General features: G+C 43.5%; 1 protein-coding gene across 1 annotated transcript; it reads right to left on the minus strand.

The window, feature by feature from the left end:
* Window positions 1-2,856: 2,856 nt before the first annotated feature.
* LOC139312081 (E3 ubiquitin-protein ligase TRIM39-like) lies at window positions 2,857-18,292 on the minus strand. The gene is made up of 6 exons (XM_070936603.1): window positions 17,831-18,292; window positions 15,943-16,038; window positions 15,135-15,365; window positions 12,392-12,414; window positions 9,825-9,943; window positions 2,857-3,903 (listed from the first exon to the last, which is right to left on the minus strand). The coding sequence occupies exons 1-6, from the start codon at window positions 18,242-18,244 to the stop codon at window positions 3,359-3,361; spliced, it is 1,428 nt and encodes a 475-aa protein (XP_070792704.1). The 5' UTR covers window positions 18,245-18,292; the 3' UTR covers window positions 2,857-3,358.
* Window positions 18,293-19,589: the final 1,297 nt, after the last annotated feature.

Here is a 19,589-nt window from a genome sequence, read left to right on the forward strand (position 1 = left end):
CTCTTGGTAGCTTTCTAACTACCCAGAATTGTTACAAGCTTTACACATGCATATTTCCTGTGGATAAGCAGTCTTTGTTCTTGCCAGACAGACTCCATAATTACAGGCTTCCTGACTTACTTTCAAGTGTGTGCCATGACCTGGTTTTATGTTAGCAGAGAGCCCATCAAAGTGTTCATGCTGGTCTGAAAATAGGAAGATTTTTTTATTAGCAAATCAATTCCGCACAATCTACATAAAAGGAATTAAATTCTGTTCTGTTTCGTCACCATTCAAAAACACTATGTTTGAACTTAGCCTGGTGATTTATTTATATTTCCTCTTTGGCTCCGTTTATCTGATGAAAATGTTTGACTAGCATTCTTGGACCTGAAGCTATAAATAAAAGAAACTTTAAATCTTCCAGGTAAAGGCCATGGCAAACCACCCTCATGGTGCCAAGAAAATTGCATGGACATGTTCATGATATCACCAGGATTAAAACTCAACTCAGCAAAGTTTATTTTTTTTCCCTAATTCTGCAACCCTTCAGTGATTTGTAAGTGGGTCTGTGAGAAACTTCATTTCATATTCAAGGAATTATTAGTCAAGGGATAATTAGTAATTATTATTATACTCCTGAGCTTTACCTCCCATTTAGGTCTACAGGTCTTTTCCTCTCTTGCAACCATGCTTACAAGCTCAGGTACACTTACCTGGTCTGAATTTGGCTGGGCAAACTAGACCTGCTATAGGTTGGCAAAGGCTGGGTGTCAAGTCCTTCAACTTTGCAGGCCTAATTTTCCAAGAGAAACCCACTGCCAAACTGCCTCTAAAATTCGCTTCTAGCCTCTCCTTCCCCATTGCTCCATCCACATTTCCTCCTTCCCTACCCACACAAAAAGGGGAGGAACCTTCCCATTTGATTCTCACAGTCCCCTCTTTCAAAGGCCCTGCTCCCTCAGAAGCTGGGAGATGCTGCAAAGCAAGAACAACCATAGGGGGAGTCAACAAAGGCCTAAGGGATAGAAGCCCCGCCCCTTATTTACATATGGGTTAAAGGCGGGGCTGGGTGCCATCTTGACTTTGTTGACCTCCCTTGGGAGACCCTTGCTCTAATCCCCATCCCTTTGAGATTCTGTGGGCTAGATAAGTGGCTCTCAAGTTGGGGTCTGCGGAAGTCAAACATTTTAACATTAGTCATTTTTAATGTATATAGACGTTGAAGTGTCTTATGACAGATTTTCACACTTATCACCATGGCAGAATCCCCATCATTACCTGATCAACATTCAGTCGCTTGGCAATTGGCTCATATTTATGACGGTTGCAGTGTCACTGAGTCATGTGATCAATCGTTATGACCTTCTGACACGCAAAGTCAACGGGGAAGTCAGATTCACTTGGCAACTGTGTCACCCAAAAGGGTCGCGGGAGGGGGGGAGCGGCTTCCCTTTTCCCTCTTTTGCAATCATCCAGGCGCCTTCCCCGACTATAAGTCTGTCATATGGCTGACAGTCCACTCTAGTCCCTCACTCAGGCACCTCCACTTGCCCAGGTCGGCTGGACTTTGCTGTATTCCTCTTCCAGCCATTTCCTACTGGAGTCTCCTCTCAGCAGGCGGATCATGTGGTGGGGTTGTCATCAGACCCTTCGCCCTCTTTCCTCTCTTTCACTCCTGCTGTTTGCTGGTCTCTCCTCCCACTGCCTCTGCTCCTCCATTGATTCCCCTACCTTCCTCCCTTTCTCTCCTTCTCTCTTTCCCCTTCCTCCTCCTCCTCTTTTCCCTACCTTTCCCAACCCTCCTTTCTCCCCCTTTTCTCAACCTCATGCGTTGCGTCCTCCCTCATTCTCTGGGGTGGAGGCCAGATGAGCCAGGAGGCCCCACTTCCCTTCTCTCCCTTCTCTGCTCCCTCTCATCTCTTTCTCTTTCTCTCTCTCCTCCTTCCTGCCAAAACCTCCTCCTTTAAGCTCCCTTCCCCCTATTCCCCCACGATGCACTTAAAACGGGGCAAAGTTCGCTTAATAGCTATCTCACTGGGCAGCAGAAATTTGGGGTTCAATTGTGGTTGTAAATTGAGGACTATCTGTATTAGGTATTTTTGTATTACTCACTTGCACCTTTGCCAATAGCAACCTGTCAGTCTTCAATTGCTTTGAGAGCTGATGTCATCAATCAAAGTCACCATATCAGAGTTAACGTTCACTCTGCTTATTATTTATTTGTATCTTGCCTTTGCTATGTTTACAAATAACTCAAGGTGGCAAACATATCCAACACATTTTCCTCCTCCTATTTTCCCAACAATCCTGTCAGATGGATTGGACTGAGAGAGAATAACTGGCTCAGTCCCCCAGCTGGCTTTCATGGCTAAGGCAGGACTTGAACTCAGAGTCTTCCTCTTCCTAGCCGGGTGCCTTAACCGCTAGAATGGACCAAATTGGATCTGATTCCCATCTCAATATCTAAGCCTCCTTTGGGGTGCCTCCAATTGTTGACCCCTGGTGGCTCTCTGGATGAATCACCCTGCAGTTTTCTTGATAAAGTTTCAGAAGTGGCTTGCCATTGCCTGCTTCCTAGGGCTGAGTGAGAGTGACTGGTCCTAAGGTTGCTCAGCAATAATGCATTTTATTTTTACAATTCTATTTGACTTTTGGCTTGAGCCAGGTGACATGTTTAGTCCACATAGTGCTCACATCTCCTATCTGGATAACAGATGGTATGTTTTGTTTTTGTCTATTGTCTTCTGTGTGTCTTCTCTTTCTATGTACATACAGTATTACACTGAATAATCACTGATTTGTTTTATTTCAAACAGCATAAAAGTAACACCACCACTCTAAAGTAGAAATAAAATCTCATATTGGCAAATAAAATGAGGTAAAAATACATTTATTGAGGTAAAATTGCAAAAGAAGGAACTTTTGTTGGGTTTATGACAATTATGTGTATATTTAAAATGAAACAGAAAAAAACCAGGGAAAGATTACAGAATATATTGAATTATGGGAGTCTACACAATCACTGATTGCGATTAAACATTACACAAACAAGCATGATACATAAATGGGCAGGAGAGCTCTGATGGACATCTAAAACCCATGATTTATGGGTTCAGCTGTCAGATAAGCTATCTTTAATATTGATATACCTGAACAAATGACATTACAGCCTATCAAGCTTTTATTGGACACCTCATTTTTTAGATCGACTGACAGGCCCATTCCTTCCATTTCCAAGGCTCCACAACTGCAAGCAATTCGGTGCGGCATAGAATACACAATCAAGGGAGGTGTAGTAGCAAAAGCTAAGGAGTCTCTGCTCTAAAGGCTTTCAGCCATCCCTGCTTGGCAAATAGGGATTTTTCCAAAGTTTTGCCTATGGATGCCCCTTCTTTGAGGGGAGTGTCATGTAGACACCAACTGGCAAATAGAAACAGGGCAGAAAAATCTCTCCAACCAAGGAAGCATCTGAGAATGTATGGAGCAGAGCTGCTGTGCTGGCATCAAAAAAGGCCAATTGCCCCTCTTCGCAGTTGAGAGAGATGCGGATCCTCTTGGGCCTCTCAGTCAGGACCAGTTCAGAGCATTCTTTCTCCTCTCCTTCCAGAGAGATATAGGCCTTGTATTTCCCTCCCCATTCCCCAATCAGCCAGTGGCTGGTCTGCCCATCAACATCTGTTACTTTCTCTGGCTTGTTGGCAACCCCTACACCCCATCCTTCTCTGTCTCCTATAATAACTTCCCAGAAATGTCGCCCTGATGAGAACATCTGACAGCCAAGGACATAAGGATTAGTTTTAAATCTCTTGCAGTTTGGGACAGCATTTATTTCTTCAACTGGCATTACTCCTTTGACGCTTTTTCGATCTTCAGAGACTTCGAGGCCAGGATGGGCTGTGTCTGGATCCAGAGTTACATTCTCTGTAAGGGGGAAGAGAAGAAGGAAGGAAGAAGAACAAGAGCTTCAGCTGCAGGCCTGGTTTGTGTCTTCACCCCCAAGAGTTTAACCCTCTTGTGTGAATGGAGTTCAGCTTCCAAACACACATACACACCCAGGATTGGAAGACTCATTGTTTTTTTAAACAACACCCAAGCCATTGTCTAGTCCAACTTTGGCAATTATAAGAGTTGTGGAATTCAACTCCCAGAATTCCCCTCAAGGGTCTGCTAGTGTCCAGGTCCCCTCTGCTCCATTTCTCTAAGCACTTGGGCTCTCCCTCTGTCTTTGTCCCATCCTCTGTTAATTGCTGGCCTGTTCAGTGCCCCTCTGGCATCTGGCCTTCTCGTCCCCCTCATTTAGGTTGCTTTTGCCACCTGCCAGTGCATCTGGCTCCCCTCCATCTGCCACTCAGCTGCACAACCTCCGGATCCATTGATTAGATGTCCTGCTCTTGGCTCTGCCGCTCAGCTGTTCATCTCTTGGTTCCGCTGGTTGATTCCCCCAGTCTCTAGTCTCCCATGTGGCCACCACTCGGCTGATCGACCTCCAGCTCTGCCATACTGTGGCCAAGGTTGAAGACGCCTGGCCACGTCCTTCAAACACTTCATAGTGCTCCACCTCTTCTAGCCTCCCTGCACAATTCTCTTTAGCTTCCATCTTGCAGGTGAAATTAATGGGACTGGGAATGAAAAGTGGTTGGCTTTGCCTTCAGTGAGTTGTTCGAAGAGCCAAGGTTCAACAGGGACTCTGTCTGGACCATTAATCTGGATGGGGAGAAACAGGCTTCGACTCAACCCCTCCAAGACCGAGTGGCTGTGGCTGCCAGCGTCCCGGTATAGCCAGCTGGTGCCATCGCTGGTTATTGAGGGCGAATCACTGGCCTCCATGGAAAGGGTCCGCAACTTGGGCATCCTCCTGGATGCACGTCTGTCTTTAGAAGAGCATACGACGGCCATGGCCAGGGGGGCTTTTTATCAGGTCCGCCTGATACGCCAGTCTCGCCCCTTTCTAGATCAGGACTCCTTACGCACAGTCACTCAAGCACTCGTCACTTCTAATCTGGACTATTGTAACACTCTCTACATGGGGCTCCCCCTGGGGTGCACCCGGAGGCTCCAACTGGTGCAAAATACAGCCGTGCAGGGGATTATGGGAGTAACGGGGCGCTCCCATGTGACACCTCTCCTGCGCGAGCTGCATTGGCTTCCGGTGGACTTCCGGGTGCGGACTTCAAGGTGTTGGTGACCACCTTTAAAGCGCTCCATGGCTTAGGGCCGGGGTACTTACAGGACTGCCTTCTGCCACCAATTGCCTTCCACCGGCCAGTTCGCTCCCACAGAGAGGGCCTCCTCAGGGTGCCGTCAGCCAGACAATGTTGGCTGGCGACCCCCAGGGGGAGAGCCTTCTCTGTGGTAGCTCCTACTCTCTGGAACGATCTACTCCCAGAGTTACGAACGATCTCAGACCTCCAGACTTTTCGTCGGGCCCTAAAAACTTACTTTTTTCAGTTAGCCGGGCTGGCCTGATGCTATGATAATTTTAAAGTTTGATACTGATTTTAATTGAAATGTTTTAAATTATGGGCCAAAAATTTATTTAATTACTTTTAAATTATTTTAACTTTTGTGTACAAATGTTTTTACTTTGTCTGTTCACCGCCCTGGGTCCGAAAGGAGAAGGGCGGTATATAAATCTAATAAAAAAGATTAAAAAAAGATAATCCAGAAGATCAGGCAGAGCAAGAGCTGCCATGTTTCAATTCTGAACTGGCAGAGTCAGAAGGATCCCCCAGAGGTAATTTAGGATGTGAGGAAGATGCAGCCTTTTTCTCTGCGAGCATCAGGGTATCACAGGCATGTACAAAAGGGGAGGATCTTGCACAGGAAACCTCTGCTTTCATCAAGTTTAGTTTAGTTTAGTTTTATTAAATTTGTATACCGCCCTCCTCCCGAAGGACTCAGGGTGGTGAACAGGCACAGGATAAAATACAGGAATAGAAAAGTTAAAAACAATTTAAAACCAAATTAAATAATTTAGCCCACAACAATTAAAATCCCAATAATTTAAAACAAATTAAAATTTCAGTTTAAAATTTAAAAGAAAGGGGAGAAAAATTAGGCCAGGTCAGCTTGCTGGAATAAGAGGGTCTTAAGAGCACGGCGGAAAGTGCGCAGATCCGGGATCCTCCGTATCTCCGGGGGGAGCTCGTTCCAGATAGTGGGTGCCCCCACAGAGAAGGTCCTCCCCCTGCCCCCACTGCTTGGCTGACAGCACCCAGAGGAGCCCCTCTCTATGAGAGTGTACTGGCTGCTGGGAGGCTATTTGTGGTAGTAGGCGGTCCCATAAATAACCAGGTCCTAAGCCATGGAGCGCTTTAAAGGTGGTAACCAAAACCTTGAAGCGCACACGGAAGACCACCGGGAGCCAGTGCAGTTCGCGCAGGAGAGGTGTCACACGGGAGCGCCATGTTGCTCCCATAACCACCTTTAAAGCACGGCCACACTCTGCGCCAGTTGGAGCCTCCGCGTGCTCCTCAAGGGGAGCCCCATGTAGAGAGCATTACAATAGTCCAGGCGGGAGGTGACGAGGGCATGAGTGACTGTGTGTAGGGAGTCCCGATCTAGAAAGGGACGCAACTGGCGAATCAGGCGAACCTGATGAAAAATCCTCCCGGTCACGGCCATCAAGTGCTCTTCTAAAGACAGCCGTGAATCCAGGACACCCAAGTTGCGAGCCCTCTCCGTGGGGGCCAGCGATTCACCCCCGATAGTCAGCGATGGCGTCAACTGACTATATCGGGACGTCGGAAACCACAGCCACTCGGTCTTGGATGGGTTGAGCCTGAGCCTGTTCCTCCCCATCCAGATCCGCATGGCCTCCAGACACCGGGACATCACTTCAAGGGCATCGTTGGGGTGGTCCGGGGTGGAGATGTACAACTGAGTACCATCAGCGTACTGATGGAACTTCACCCCGAAACCATGGATGATCTCGCCCAACGGCTTTACATAAATGTTGAACAGAAGGGGCGAGAGGACCGACCCTTGTGGCACCCCACATATGAGGGGCCTCGGGGTCGACCTCTGCCCCCTACCAACACAGACTGCAACCGGTCAGAGAGAAAGGAGGAGGCCCACAAGGTGGAGGCAAACCTTAGCGCTCAAACTTTACTATTTGCTTTGACCCAGTGGTGAAATCTAAAATTTGTTACTACCGGTTCTGTGGGCGTGGCTTTGGGAGGGGTTTAATGTGACTGGGTAGGCGTGGCCATATTTTGTTTTTTACTTTTAAAACCATTTTTTTTCTACAACCTCTTCAGCGAAGTGGTTGTAAAAAAAATGCCTTCAAAAGGCTCTGACGATCACAGCTGAGTTGCCTAATTGGCAGAGACTTTTTTTCTTTTAAAAGCCTCTGCCGATCAGGCAACTTAGCTTGGATTGTCAGAGGCTTTTAAAAGAAAAAAAGCCTCTGCCGATCAGGCAACTCAGCTTGGATCGTCAGAGGCTTTTAAAAGCATGTTTTTCTACAACCTCTGAAGAAAAAATGCTTTTAAAAGCCTTTGATGATCCCAGCTGAGCCACGCGATCATTAGAGGCTTTTTTTTTACTTTTAAAAGCATTTTTTTGGCCGAAGAGGTTGTAGAAAAAATGCTTTTAATTTTTTTTTAAAAAAAGGCCTCTGATGATTGAGCGGCTCAGCTGGGTGGGGGGGGGAGGGATTTTTGCTACCGGTTCTCCGAACCACCCTCCTCCATCGCTACCAAATCGGGTGATCAGGTCCGAACCAGGAGCCTTTCACCCCTGCTTTGACCCCAGGATCTAATTTCTCTGCTCCCAAAGACCTGGTCTCTCACCAACTTATAGTCAGGCAGTAAACTCAAGAGAATGTTATTAGCTTGGTAGGAATTCTATGTTTCTTTCAGTCCCAGGCCATATTTTCCCATTTGTCCAAATATTTCATTCTACACTAAGATTGACTTCAATTTTCTAGATTATGTATAGAACAGAATAGAGTAGGAGTAGAGTAGAGTAGGGAAGGGTAGGGTAGGGTAGAGTAGGGAAGGGAGAAGGGAAGGGAGAAGAGGGGAGGGGAGGGGAGAGGAGAGGAGAGGAGAGGAGAAGAGAAGAGAAGAGAAGAGAAGAGAAGAGAAGAGAAGAGAAGAGAAGAGAAGAGAAGAGAAGAGAAGAGAAGAGAAGAGAAGAGAAGAGAAGAGAAGAGAAGAGAAGAGAAGAGAAGAGAAGAGGCTTTATTTGGCCAATTGTGATCAGACACACAAAAAATTTGTCTCCTGTGCATAAGGTCACAGTGTACATATAAACAGCAGGTAATAGGTCATAAATCATAAAATCATTAATGTTTACTAGATCATCATAGTCTTTAAAGCAGTGTTTCCCAAACTTGGGAACTTCAAGATGTATGGACTTCAACTCCCAAAATCCCACAGCCAGCCATGCTGGATGGGGAATTCTGGGAGTTGAAGTCCACACTTCTTAAAGTTCCCAAGTTTGGGAAACACTGCTTTAAAGTATCTAATCCTATACTTTTCTTTTTTGTTAATCCTTGTTTCTCTTAAAGTTATTGGCATCAGAGCTTAAAATAGCAAGGAATTCCAATTCCTATAACTCATATCTTCCTGTAGTTGAAGTCCACTTTCCAGAGTATCTGGGGAAGAAAAGGGAGGAATTCAGCATCTCATCACTGGAACTGGAGTAACAAAAGGGCCTCCCTCAGATTCCCTGATTTGCTTTCCTTGGACTCAAGTCAGGAAATAAGGAATATGGAAAGCCAGAATGTCATTGGTAGCTATATATATTCTATTAGATATACATATATGCTACTATATATTCCATATACGGGTGGTCCTCAATTTACAACTATTTGTTTAGTGACAATTCAAATGGCGGCACCGAAAAGTGATTTATGATCAGTTCTCACATTTACGACTGTGGCAGCCTCCCCAGTCACATGATCAAAACTTGGACACTTAGGAACCGGCATCTATTTACAAGGGTTGCAGCCTCCCAGGGTCCTGGGATTGTCCTCTGCATCCTTCCTGGGGAGCTTCTGACAAGCAAAGTCAATGGGGGAAGCCTGATTCGCTTAACATTGTAGGGATGATACAATGGTCATAAGTGTGAAAAACAGTGATAAGTCACTTTTTTCAGTGCTGATAAAACAGTCAACCGGCAGCCTGAGCCACCACCAGAGGCAAAGCCAGACATCGAGACACCACTAAGAGGGATCAGATGACAAAAACCCTAAAAGCGGCGCTCCCGGCAGACATCTTCAGGGCTGCCACAGCTATGCTGGTTGGAGTGTGGGGACAGGAGTGGGGAATAGAGATAGCTGGGGATTTGTAGCCAAAATAAAATTATTCCTCCTGGGAACCAAGGACGTTATTATCAGCTGTTGGGGAGGCATGGACTGAAACCAACTGGAGTTGGGGCTGTGACTGGATTAGACCATCTGATGGACATGTGGATTGGGGGGAAAGAACTTTGATTTTTAATTTGGGTGGGGAAAAATGGGACTTTCAGAGTCGGTTTTCACCAGATGTGCCAATATGACATGACTAATAAATCTGGACTTTGAGAAACACCTAGGCCTCAGAGGTTTGATTGTGTTGGGCCTGTTACTTGGAACCCTGACATCCCATTTTTAAGTAGCACATCTTTAATGAAAGAAAACTCCTGTTCCCCTCCTGGTGGCCAAGACAGAAGGCCTTTCCACAGAGAAATGAAGGTGTCTCTTCCACTGATCCTGAAATTGATCCCTCTTTGATCCATGTTACACTGACCCAGAATCCCTCTTGGATGCTCAAAATGTCATCCAGCATAATCAAAATATCATCCAGTGTCATCAAAATGTCATCCAGCGTAAAACCCAGGTGGCTGTATTTTACCTCTCATTTTTTTCATGCCACTTTTCAGAAACACAGTGATATCAATGTAATCCCAGATTGTCCACTTCGGGTCTCCAAGTAAATCCATTGGATTCTCATATGTTTCCTCAGCCTGGTACCTGGAAAGGCAAAAGAACATTGTTTATCAACTTGCCAACAGAAGAAGCTTTCTAAAACATCAGATGGTGCTTGAGGATTGGCTAACTACAGAATCCAGTCTGAGTCGGTTACTGGGATAAGGGAGGTTTATTCTTCCAAGCTTTCACACTTGTGCTGGAGCCCATCCTCAGGGAACTCCTCTCTCTCTCTCTCTCTCTCCAGAATGTTTGCACTGGGCTGTTCTATGCATTGTATTTATGTAGATCCTGATCCGGAACTGCACTCATTCATCAAACTAAGTGAGAGATCTAATAGAGACCACTAATCCGTTCTGAGGTCCCTATGCTTTATAAAATTCTTGTGAATCCCTTGGACAAAAGGATGGATTGTATCTTACTAAATTTGAAAATGGCTAAGGTGGGTGCGGTAGGTAATGAATCAAGAAGATGGGTATGAGAGTCAAACTGACGTTGATGGTTTAAAAGTAATGCAATGAAATTTAATAGAGACGAATGCAGTCACAACTAATCCTCAATTTATGGTTATTTGTTAGCAATGAGTTACAACGGCTGTCAAAAAAGTGAGACAGCTGCCAGATTGGGAATTGTTCTACCAGGCTTCAATACTTACTTGGGTGAAAGAGTGGGTTATGTTTGAGGCACAAAAGACTACTGACCTTGGAGGGACATGATCTCCAAATGGGTTGGCATGCTTCTTTATGGTATAGAAAAAACAAAATACATAGCTATTTCCAAAGACGTTATATTAGGAATGCACTATTATTAGTATGGGAGAAAAATTAAAGAACAACACTATTTGAAAATACTGGTCTGGCTTTCCACAATGGAGGCACTGATTTATCCAAATGTTATTGATATAGAGAATATTACTAGATATAAAGATATTTTAATGATATTATCTCAATCCCTTGATCAGTCAATTCCTGTTTAGTTTTGTATCTGTATGTACAGATACAATCTAGATATGAGAAGGATGTTAAAATCTATGGTTTATATAAAGAATTAACAGAATTAGATCAAATATTAACAGGGACAGATGAAAATTTAATAAAGAAAATATGTAACTATTTGTTAAGTATTAAGATGAAAGATGAACAAGCGAAAGAAACAATAGTATGGGATAAAAAAAGATTCTAGGCCCCATTGTTGTCGTAAGTCGAGGACTACCTAGTTCAGGGGTCGGCAGCCTTAAACACTCAAAGAGCCACAAAGGTCCTAACCGGAGGCCCCCCGTTCAATTCTGGAGCCGACCGGAAGTCCGTTCCCCCCACCATAGAGTCTCCTCCTAGCGCGGCATCCTTTTTCCTCTATCTGTCCTAACCGAAAGCCCTATCAATTGTGGAACCGACCAGCAACAGGGAGCTGCAGCAGAGGGATGAAAGAGCCACATGCGGCTCCAGAGCCGCGGGTTGCTGACCCCTGGCCTAGTTGCAAGGGAAGCTGAATACAGATTGAAGACAAATGTGAACCAGCAGTGTGATCTACCAGAAAAAGGTGCATGAACAGAAGCAAAGTTTCCAAATCGGGGTTTATGCTACTTCCACTTTGTACTGGGCTGAAGGGTTGAGTTTTGTGAACCATATATTAAAAAATATTGTAGAAGGAAAGAGAAGAACAATAACACAACTAAAAAGATTTTTTTGAAGAGATATTAAAAGTAAACATTTAGTCTTGAGGTGAAACAATTCACAGAGGACATTAACTGTGAAATCAACGACGAGGATTCAAAATACTCTTCACAGAAAATGAGATAGATACAAAAGTGAGTTCTTCTTATAGTAAACTAATGGATCATTAAATAGACAAAGTAATAGAAAAGAAAGAAGCTAAAGTGTTCTGAGATTTTCAAATTCAAAGACGACTACCTGTTGATGCCTAACACCCCAGGCTTAACAATTGTTGATGAGAAAGACAAAGAAGCCTGAATAGTGGACATGGCTCTACCTGGAAACAGCAGAATACAAGGGAAAGAACTAGAGAAAATAACAAAATACAAAGTCGGCAAACAGAAGTAGAGCAACTATGGCAAAAGAAAGCAAAGATAGTATCAATTGTAATCGGCATTAACACCATCAGACGATTGCAAAAGGCAGCTTTATCTGGAACAGTTTACATCCTATGATGATACCTTTAATACCATCAAACATCTTTCTATCCTTGGGAAGGACTCAATAGGTGGATAAAAATGCCAAATTCAGTCTAAATATCTGGTTAACTATGAGACGACCTATAATAATTCACCATGTCAAACATAGCTAATTATATTGTGTTGAGGTTGTCTGAAGAAATATCTACAAAGCCCTGAAATACACTACATTGTCTTTAAATTAAAATAGTGATAAATATAAACAGAAGTTTCCAAAATAGGAAAACTGCTGGAGGCACTGCCGATCTCTGAGACTGTAAAATCTCAGAGATTTACTCTGAGATACACAAAGATACACTTACCTCTTCAAGTTGCTTCCAATGTCCTAAAAAAAAGAGAGAGACAAAGCACTGAAAGTAAATAAATGAGTGAAATGTCCGGACAACCAGACATATAAAGTATTTCCATTTTAAAAAAAAAAATCCCATTGCTCTTTTTTCCCCAGTTGTTCACCTCTTTTAGGAAGGGTATTGTTTTTAATTTCGTATGTATGTATGTATGTATGTATGTATGTATGTATGTATGTATATGTATGTATGTATGTATGTATGTATGTATGTATGTATGTATAAAACATAATAGCAAAAAGAAAAAACTATTTGAATAACAAAATAGTGTATCAATAGGATAAAAAAATCCCCTGCATTTATGCTTCCAGGCACTTTGGAAAATCCAGGTGGTGATAATACTTTGGAGAAGGTGATCAGTGTTGGGTTTCTCCTTGGCCTGGAGATTAAGGGGAGGGGAAGACCCTACAAAGAACACCCACCATCACATCCCCTAATAGGGGATAGGTATCCTAAGCAGGCATTCTTAAAATCGTGAAGAATATATAGACAATTGACCAGCACTTTGAATTCCTGCTTCTTCTGAATTACATTATGTATCCCTAATATTAGCCATTACAGGTAGTCCTTGACTTTCAGTAGTCCATTTAGTGATTGTTCGAAGTTACAACAGCACTAAAAAACTGACTTATGACCATTTTTCACACTTAAGACTGTTGCAGCATCCCCATGGTCACATGATCAAATTCAGCCGCTTAGCAACTGATTCATATTTATGACGGCTGCAGTGTCCCGGGGATCATGTGACCAGAATTTGTGACCTTCTGACAAGCAAAGTCAAGGGCAAAGTCAGATTCATTTAACAACCATGATAGAAAAAAAAATGAACTCCTGATGCTTGATTTTGCTTATTAGACTAATCTGTTTTTATAGACATGGCTAATAATTACTAAATATGCCAAAATAAAGGCTGTAATTTTATTTTGTATTTTACTGTGCACAAAAAAGTAGAAAGACTGTTTTTTTTTCTTTTTTCATTTATCCTACACTTCTTTCCCATTCTTATCCTTCTCCATTTCCCCGTTTTCTTTATTTTCATTTGTACTTTTCACTATTACAATTTCAATTAAATTTATGAAGAAAAAAAAGGAGAGAGTCAAAAAGAGTATTCTGTGGAGGGGCTAAATAAGGCAGAGATGAGCAATAAAGATGATAAGGGGTCAGGAAGCCAAACTGTACAATGAATGGCTAAGGCAGGAGTCTGCAACCTTAAACACTCAAAGAGCCATTTGGACCCGTTTCCCATAGAAAAGGAAACACTGGGAACCACAAAACCTGAGTGCGCATGGCCAACTCACGTCACTCACTCCCACCCAGTCATATGACACATACCCCAGCCACGCCTACTCGGATTTTGTGGCTCCCGGTGTTTTCTTTTCTGTGGGGAAACAGGTATCTCTGTCTGTCTGTCTAACAGTCTGTCTGTCTCTCTTACTCCTTCTCTGTCTCTCTCATCTCTTTATCTCCGTCTCTTTCTCTCTCACCTCTCTTTTTCCCTCTGTCTTTCTCTCATCTCCCTCTTTTTCTCCGTCTTTCTCTCTCCTGTCTCTCGTCTCTTTCTCCCTGTCTCTCTTTCTCTCTCTCTCACGTGTGTGGGTGTGCATGTGTGTCTGTTCCCCCTTGAATCATTTCCAAAAACAGATGGGGGTTGGTTTTTGTTTTGTTTTGTTTTGCTGATGTTGTTCTCTTTTTCTTTGGGTGCTTTTTACCATATGATTTAAATCAAGAGTCATTTCAGTGCTGTAGCTCCCTGTCGGCTGAACCAACCACTGGCTGGCCTCGCCCCTCGCTCTCCCCTCCCAGTCACTCCTTCCCTGGCCCGAAAAACTTTCCGCCCTGAGACACTGGCCTGGCCCGAACCGGCTGCAGCTGATGCTCCGTGTTGTAATGGGCTCCAGGAGAAGGAGGGGACACCATCTCCGCCATTGTGAAGCATGCTAAATTTAACTGTGCTGCGAGAGCAGGTGGCAGGCAATGGAGGTGACGAGAGCAGCAGTGTCGGCTGCAGCCGGGCCAGGCCAGTGTCTTGGGGCAGAGAGCAACTTGTATGTCTCCCTAAGCGACTGAGGTGCACGCAGGACCAACAAGGGCCGGAACAAGAGGCAAGTACAGGGTACTTCGCTCCCACTCTGAATATGGAGCGAGTCTCCATTCCCCGCCGTCGCCCTTATCTTCTTAGGGCAGGCAAGGAGTGACAGGGAGTGGAAGGCAAGGGGCGGGGCCAGCCAGTGGTGGGTTCAACCAACAGGGAGCCATAGCAGGGGGACAAAAGAGCCGCATGCGGCTCAGGAGTCACGGGTTGCCAACACCCAGGCTAAGGGAACTCGGTATGCTTAGCCTAACAAAGAAAAGGCTTAGGAGAAGATAGTATTATCTTCTAATACTTGAAGGGCTCTCATAGGGAAAAGGGCATCGATTTACTCTCAGTAGCACCTGAGGGCAAGGAGTGGAAGCTCATCACAAGGAGATCCAACCTAAAATAAGGAAAAATTTCCTGACAGTGGGAAGTATTTATCAGTGGAACAGCTTCCCTCCCAGAGTTTTGGGTGCTCCATCACTGGAGGATTCCAATAACAGTTTGGACAACCATTTTTTCGGGATGGTATAAGGACTCCTGCCTTGGGCAGACGATTGGACCAGAAGACCTCCAAGGTCCCTTCCAGCCCTAGGATTCTATGATCTCAACTTCCTGACTGACCTGTAAGAGTTTGCTGAGTGGCTGCTGATGCTTCTCTTCTATCTCCTGGATGAGATGGTCAAGAGAGCCCAGTTCCTCCATGTGCTTGGCCAAACCCTTCTCCTTTCTTGCCATAATATCCTTCTCTGTCTCTTCCATTTCACTCAACAGAAGCTTCTCCTGCCCTTCTAACCAGAGTTGTAGCTCTCTGAATTCAGCCACTACATATTTTTTTACTTTTTTCATGATGTCCTAGAACAAGAAAGAGAAAAAGCAAAAGGCATATTTTTATTTTAATTATTTTACTTAATTATTTTAATTTTAACTTTAATTGTTATAATAATTAAACAGATTCCTAGAAATGAGGTGGGAAAGTTGCCTAAGGCGAAAAAAATGCCCTTTTGCTATTAAAAAGCGCAGCGGGGGAAAAGATTTCTTTTTAAAAAATGGCTCCAGTTTAAATGATCTCTCACGAAAATTTTCTTGGCAATTAGAGATTCCAAAAAAGGAGACAGAAAAATGTTTGAGTTCACAATTTTTTCAATAGGATGAAATACGGTTTGCATTAATTTATTATGCCAACCAAACCCATTGTATAAAACACAGCTCATGGAATAGGGGCACTTAACCCAACTGTGACTCATTCAGTCAATGGTGACATCTCAGTTCCCAGGTTAAGACCAAGTTCTGTCCTAATACCATCTTTAGCTTGAATTTCATTTAAGTCAGAATTTGTACTTACAAACAGGCTGCCTAATTATTAAAAATGGCAGATGGGGTTCTTCTTCCTATTAGCTCAGAAGCTCCTCACCGTTGGATCAATACTTACAAGCCTCTCCTGCACTGTTTGCTCTGTGTCTCTTTTGTATGTAGATATTTTTTCTTTCTGCTCCTTCTGAGCCTTCAGGCAATCCTCCACCTTGATCTGAAGAGAAAATACAAGTTTTGAGTTTCATAAAGAATTGCATCAGAGGGAAGACCCGGTTAGAAGATATATCCAACCGTCATAAATACATGGCAGTTGCCAAGCTTCCAAATTTTGATCATGTGACTACGGAATGCCTGCAATCATCACAAGGGTGAAAAACATTCATTGCCGTTGTAACTTTAAACAGTCACTAAATGAATAGTGTTCTAACTTTGAACAGTCACACTAAGCTAATGGTTGTAAGTCATTTACTATGGTAAATCTGTCTTCAAAAAATTGCAGCCACAGAGGATAAAGCAGGAGGTGAAGGTCTCAAGTTGGAATTAGGAAAGTTTGTTAAAGGAATGGCCGAGGTAGAATGTTGCACATGATGTAATAAGACCAGTAACGAATGATGGGACACTGCTGCCTAGCAACAGGAAAATTACAAGAAAGTTAGAAGGACTCTATTAGAAGGATGCTAACTAAGGCATGTAGACATAAACTTTTGTAACTTTTTTTTAGGATAGAATAGAATTATTTATTGGCCAAGTGTGATTGGACACACAAGGAATTTGTCTTGGTGCATATGCTCTCAGTGTACATAAAAGAAAAGATACGTTCATCAAGAATCATAAGGTACAACACTTAATGATAGCCATAGGGTACAAATAAGCAATCAGGAAACAATATCAATATAAATCGTAAGCATACAAGCAACAAAATTACAGTCATAAAGTCATAAGTGGAAGGAGATGGGTGGTGGGAACGATGAGAAGATTAATAGTAGTGCAGACTTAGTAAATAGTTTGACAGTGTTGAGGGAAATATTTGTTTAGCAGAGTGATGGCATTCGGGAAAAAACTGTTCTTGTGTCTAGTTGTTTGGTGTGCAGTGTTTTGAGGGTAGAAGTTGAAACAGTTTATGTCCAGGATGTGAAGGGTCTGTAAATATTTTCACAGTCCTCTTTTTGACTCGTGCAGTGTGCAGGTCCTCAATGGAAGGCAGGTTGGTAGCCATTGTTTTTTCTGCAGTTCTAATTATCCTCTGAAGTCTGTTTCTGTCTTGTTGGGTTGCAGAACCAAACCAGACAGCTATAGAGGTGCAGATGACAGACTCAATAATTCTTCTGTAGAATTTTATCAGCAGGTCTTTGGGCAGTTTGAGCTTTCTAGCTTATAATAATAATAAAACACACATCCCTTTTGATAAGAAAGCTTATTAGTATAAAACAGGCAATTTATGAAGGAGGTTAAAGTAGGTCAGGACAAGAAATTTAAAAAAAACCATGTCAAGGAACCAATGAGTGATTCTTAGTCTGATCTGACAGGATCTGGTCTGACAGGATAAAGGCTTTTTAAATTGGGTTTTGATAGGGGTTTTAAAATGATTTTAGTTGGATATTTTAAATTTGGCTGAATGATTTAATTATTTTAATAAGCTTTTAATTTTTGTTGTATATTGTTTTTACCAAGGCTGTTCACTGCCCTGAGTTCCTCGGGAGAAGGGCAGTATATAAATATAATAAACTAAACTAAACTAAATCTAGGATGTTAACTTCCTTAATCTAAACTGTATAAAATTTGTATTTGTATATGTTGGAGTCTTGGCTTCTTTTAGCTGCAGAGACCCTTTTGCTGAAGTACTTCAATAAAAGTCCCTTGAATCTTCTCTTCAGTCTGGTTCTGATTGATGGTTCTGCACCAGGCTAAGCCCAATTTGCAGACAACAGAAAATTGGTTCAAGGATTGCCAGGAAGGCCAAGGATCTGGCTCTCCCTCCGCAGCGATTCCTCCTGGCTGACTCCTACCTGGTATTCCTGAAAAGCCTCCTCTGCTGGGATCACCGAGTGGCCCTTGTGCTCTTTGGATCGGTCACAGACCACGCAGATGAGGGTCTCGTGTTCCTTACAGAAGAGCTTGAGGGGCTCCCGGTGCTTCGGGCAGAAGCTCCCTCCTTCCTCACCCCAAGGACCTCCGTATCGCCTGGCCACTTCCAGCACAGACGCCAGTTTCCTGTTGGGGAGGAGACTGCGGATCCCGAAGGTCTGCCTGCATTGGGGACAGGAAGCCTCCGATTCTGACGTCCCCCAACTGCGGGTCAGGCAGCCCCGGCAAAAGTTGTGGCCGCACTCCGGGATGAGCACGGGGTCCTGGAAAAAGTCCAGGCAGATGGAGCAGGCGGCTTCTTCCACCAAATCCTGCAAGGACGCTTCGGCCGCCATCGCTGCCTCCAAAAGGAAAGAGAAAGTTAAGTTTCGCTTCTTGTCCTCCAAATCAGCTGACCGCCTTTGGGCTCTGCCCAGACAGGAAACCGAGATGAATTATTGCTCTTGCGGTCAGCTTCGCTGGCTTCTTAAAGAAAAAGTGCAGTATTTTAAAAACAACAATTTGGAGAGGAGGAAAAATTCACGGGACGGATCCCCAATCAGTTATTCTTGGCCTAACTAGCTCGTTAAAGGGAAAATTGTTTTAAAAACTGGAGAGAAGCAAACATGCCTGGGACGAATCCCGATCAATTACAATTGATCGCAGCATCCTGTTAAAGAGGAAAAAAAAAAAAACTGGGGAGAAGTCAACATTCATAGGATGCCACCCCCCCATCAATTATTGATCTATGGATCCTGAAAAAGGAGAGGTGGGGAACCATGGCCCCTTTATGACTTGTGGATTTGAAATGGTATATAGGGCCTCCTGTTTGAGCAGGGGACTAGACTAGAAGATCTCCAAGGCCCCCTTCAGCTGTATTCTGATTGATTGATTGATTGATTGATTGACTTCAACTCCCAGAATTCATGAGCCAGCTGGCTCAGGAATTTTGGAAGTTGAAGTCTGCAAATTATAAAAGGGGCATCGTTTTCCCCACCCCGCTTGCTAAAGGGAAAGATATTGAGAAATCCTGGGAGAAAGAAACATCCATGGGACTGTTTGCCAAACAATTATTATTGATTCAATCAGCTTGTTAAAAGGGGAAAAGGCTTTTTAAAACAAATAAGAAAAGGAAACATTTATGGGACCAGAGTGAGTGAACTTGGACTGAAACAGACCTGGAGAAGCCCTTGATAAAAGCCCAAATCTAATGCTGCAATTGATGGGATGTCTCAGAGATAAAGGAGAAATTAAACTCTTTTCAGTCACTTTTAATAGGAATATCCTGCAGAGAAAGAACTGCTTGGACTGTCCTCTTCCCAGCCATCCAATCAGGAAATGGATCAGGGAAAGCTGGAAAACTGGGCAAAAGTCAACATAAAGAGGCAGCCTTGATCACTCTATGGAAGGGAGATACAGAAGTCTATCTTGTAGATGTCAAATATGGAATATGTAGAATGTGGAATAGGATCATTTGCTGAATGGAAATCTTCAAGTTCGCACGATGCGAACCGGTAGTAAAGGTAAGTAGAACCCACCCCTGTGCAACTACATTACTACTACTAAACAAATTTTGGGCCTGGAAAATTTAGAGTTTTAATTTATAGAACATTCATATCTAAGTATCTTTTAAATATTCCCCAGAACAGGGGAAATGCTGCAAAGCAGGAACAATCCTAGGGGTATTCAACAACGGGATGG

Source organism: Pituophis catenifer, unplaced genomic scaffold, assembly GCF_029215685.1.
Source record: "Pituophis catenifer annectens isolate HBS135680 unplaced genomic scaffold, rPitCat1.0.hap2 SCAF_2, whole genome shotgun sequence".
NCBI classification, from domain to species: domain Eukaryota; kingdom Metazoa; phylum Chordata; class Lepidosauria; order Squamata; family Colubridae; genus Pituophis; species Pituophis catenifer.

Excerpts from the sequence above, each read along its gene's own strand:
- LOC139312081 (XM_070936603.1), bottom strand. The coding sequence starts at position 18,244 with ATGGCGGCCGAAGCGTCCTTGCAGGATTTGGTGGAAGAAGCCGCCTGC. Across the intron at positions 16,039-17,830 it reads AGGCTTTTCAGGAATACCAG|ATCAAGGTGGAGGATTGCCT; the intron begins GTAGGAGTCAGC and ends TTTTCTCTTCAG. Across the intron at positions 12,415-15,134 it reads CACTCAGCAAACTCTTACAG|GACATTGGAAGCAACTTGAA; the intron begins GTCAGTCAGGAA and ends TCTTTTTTTTAG.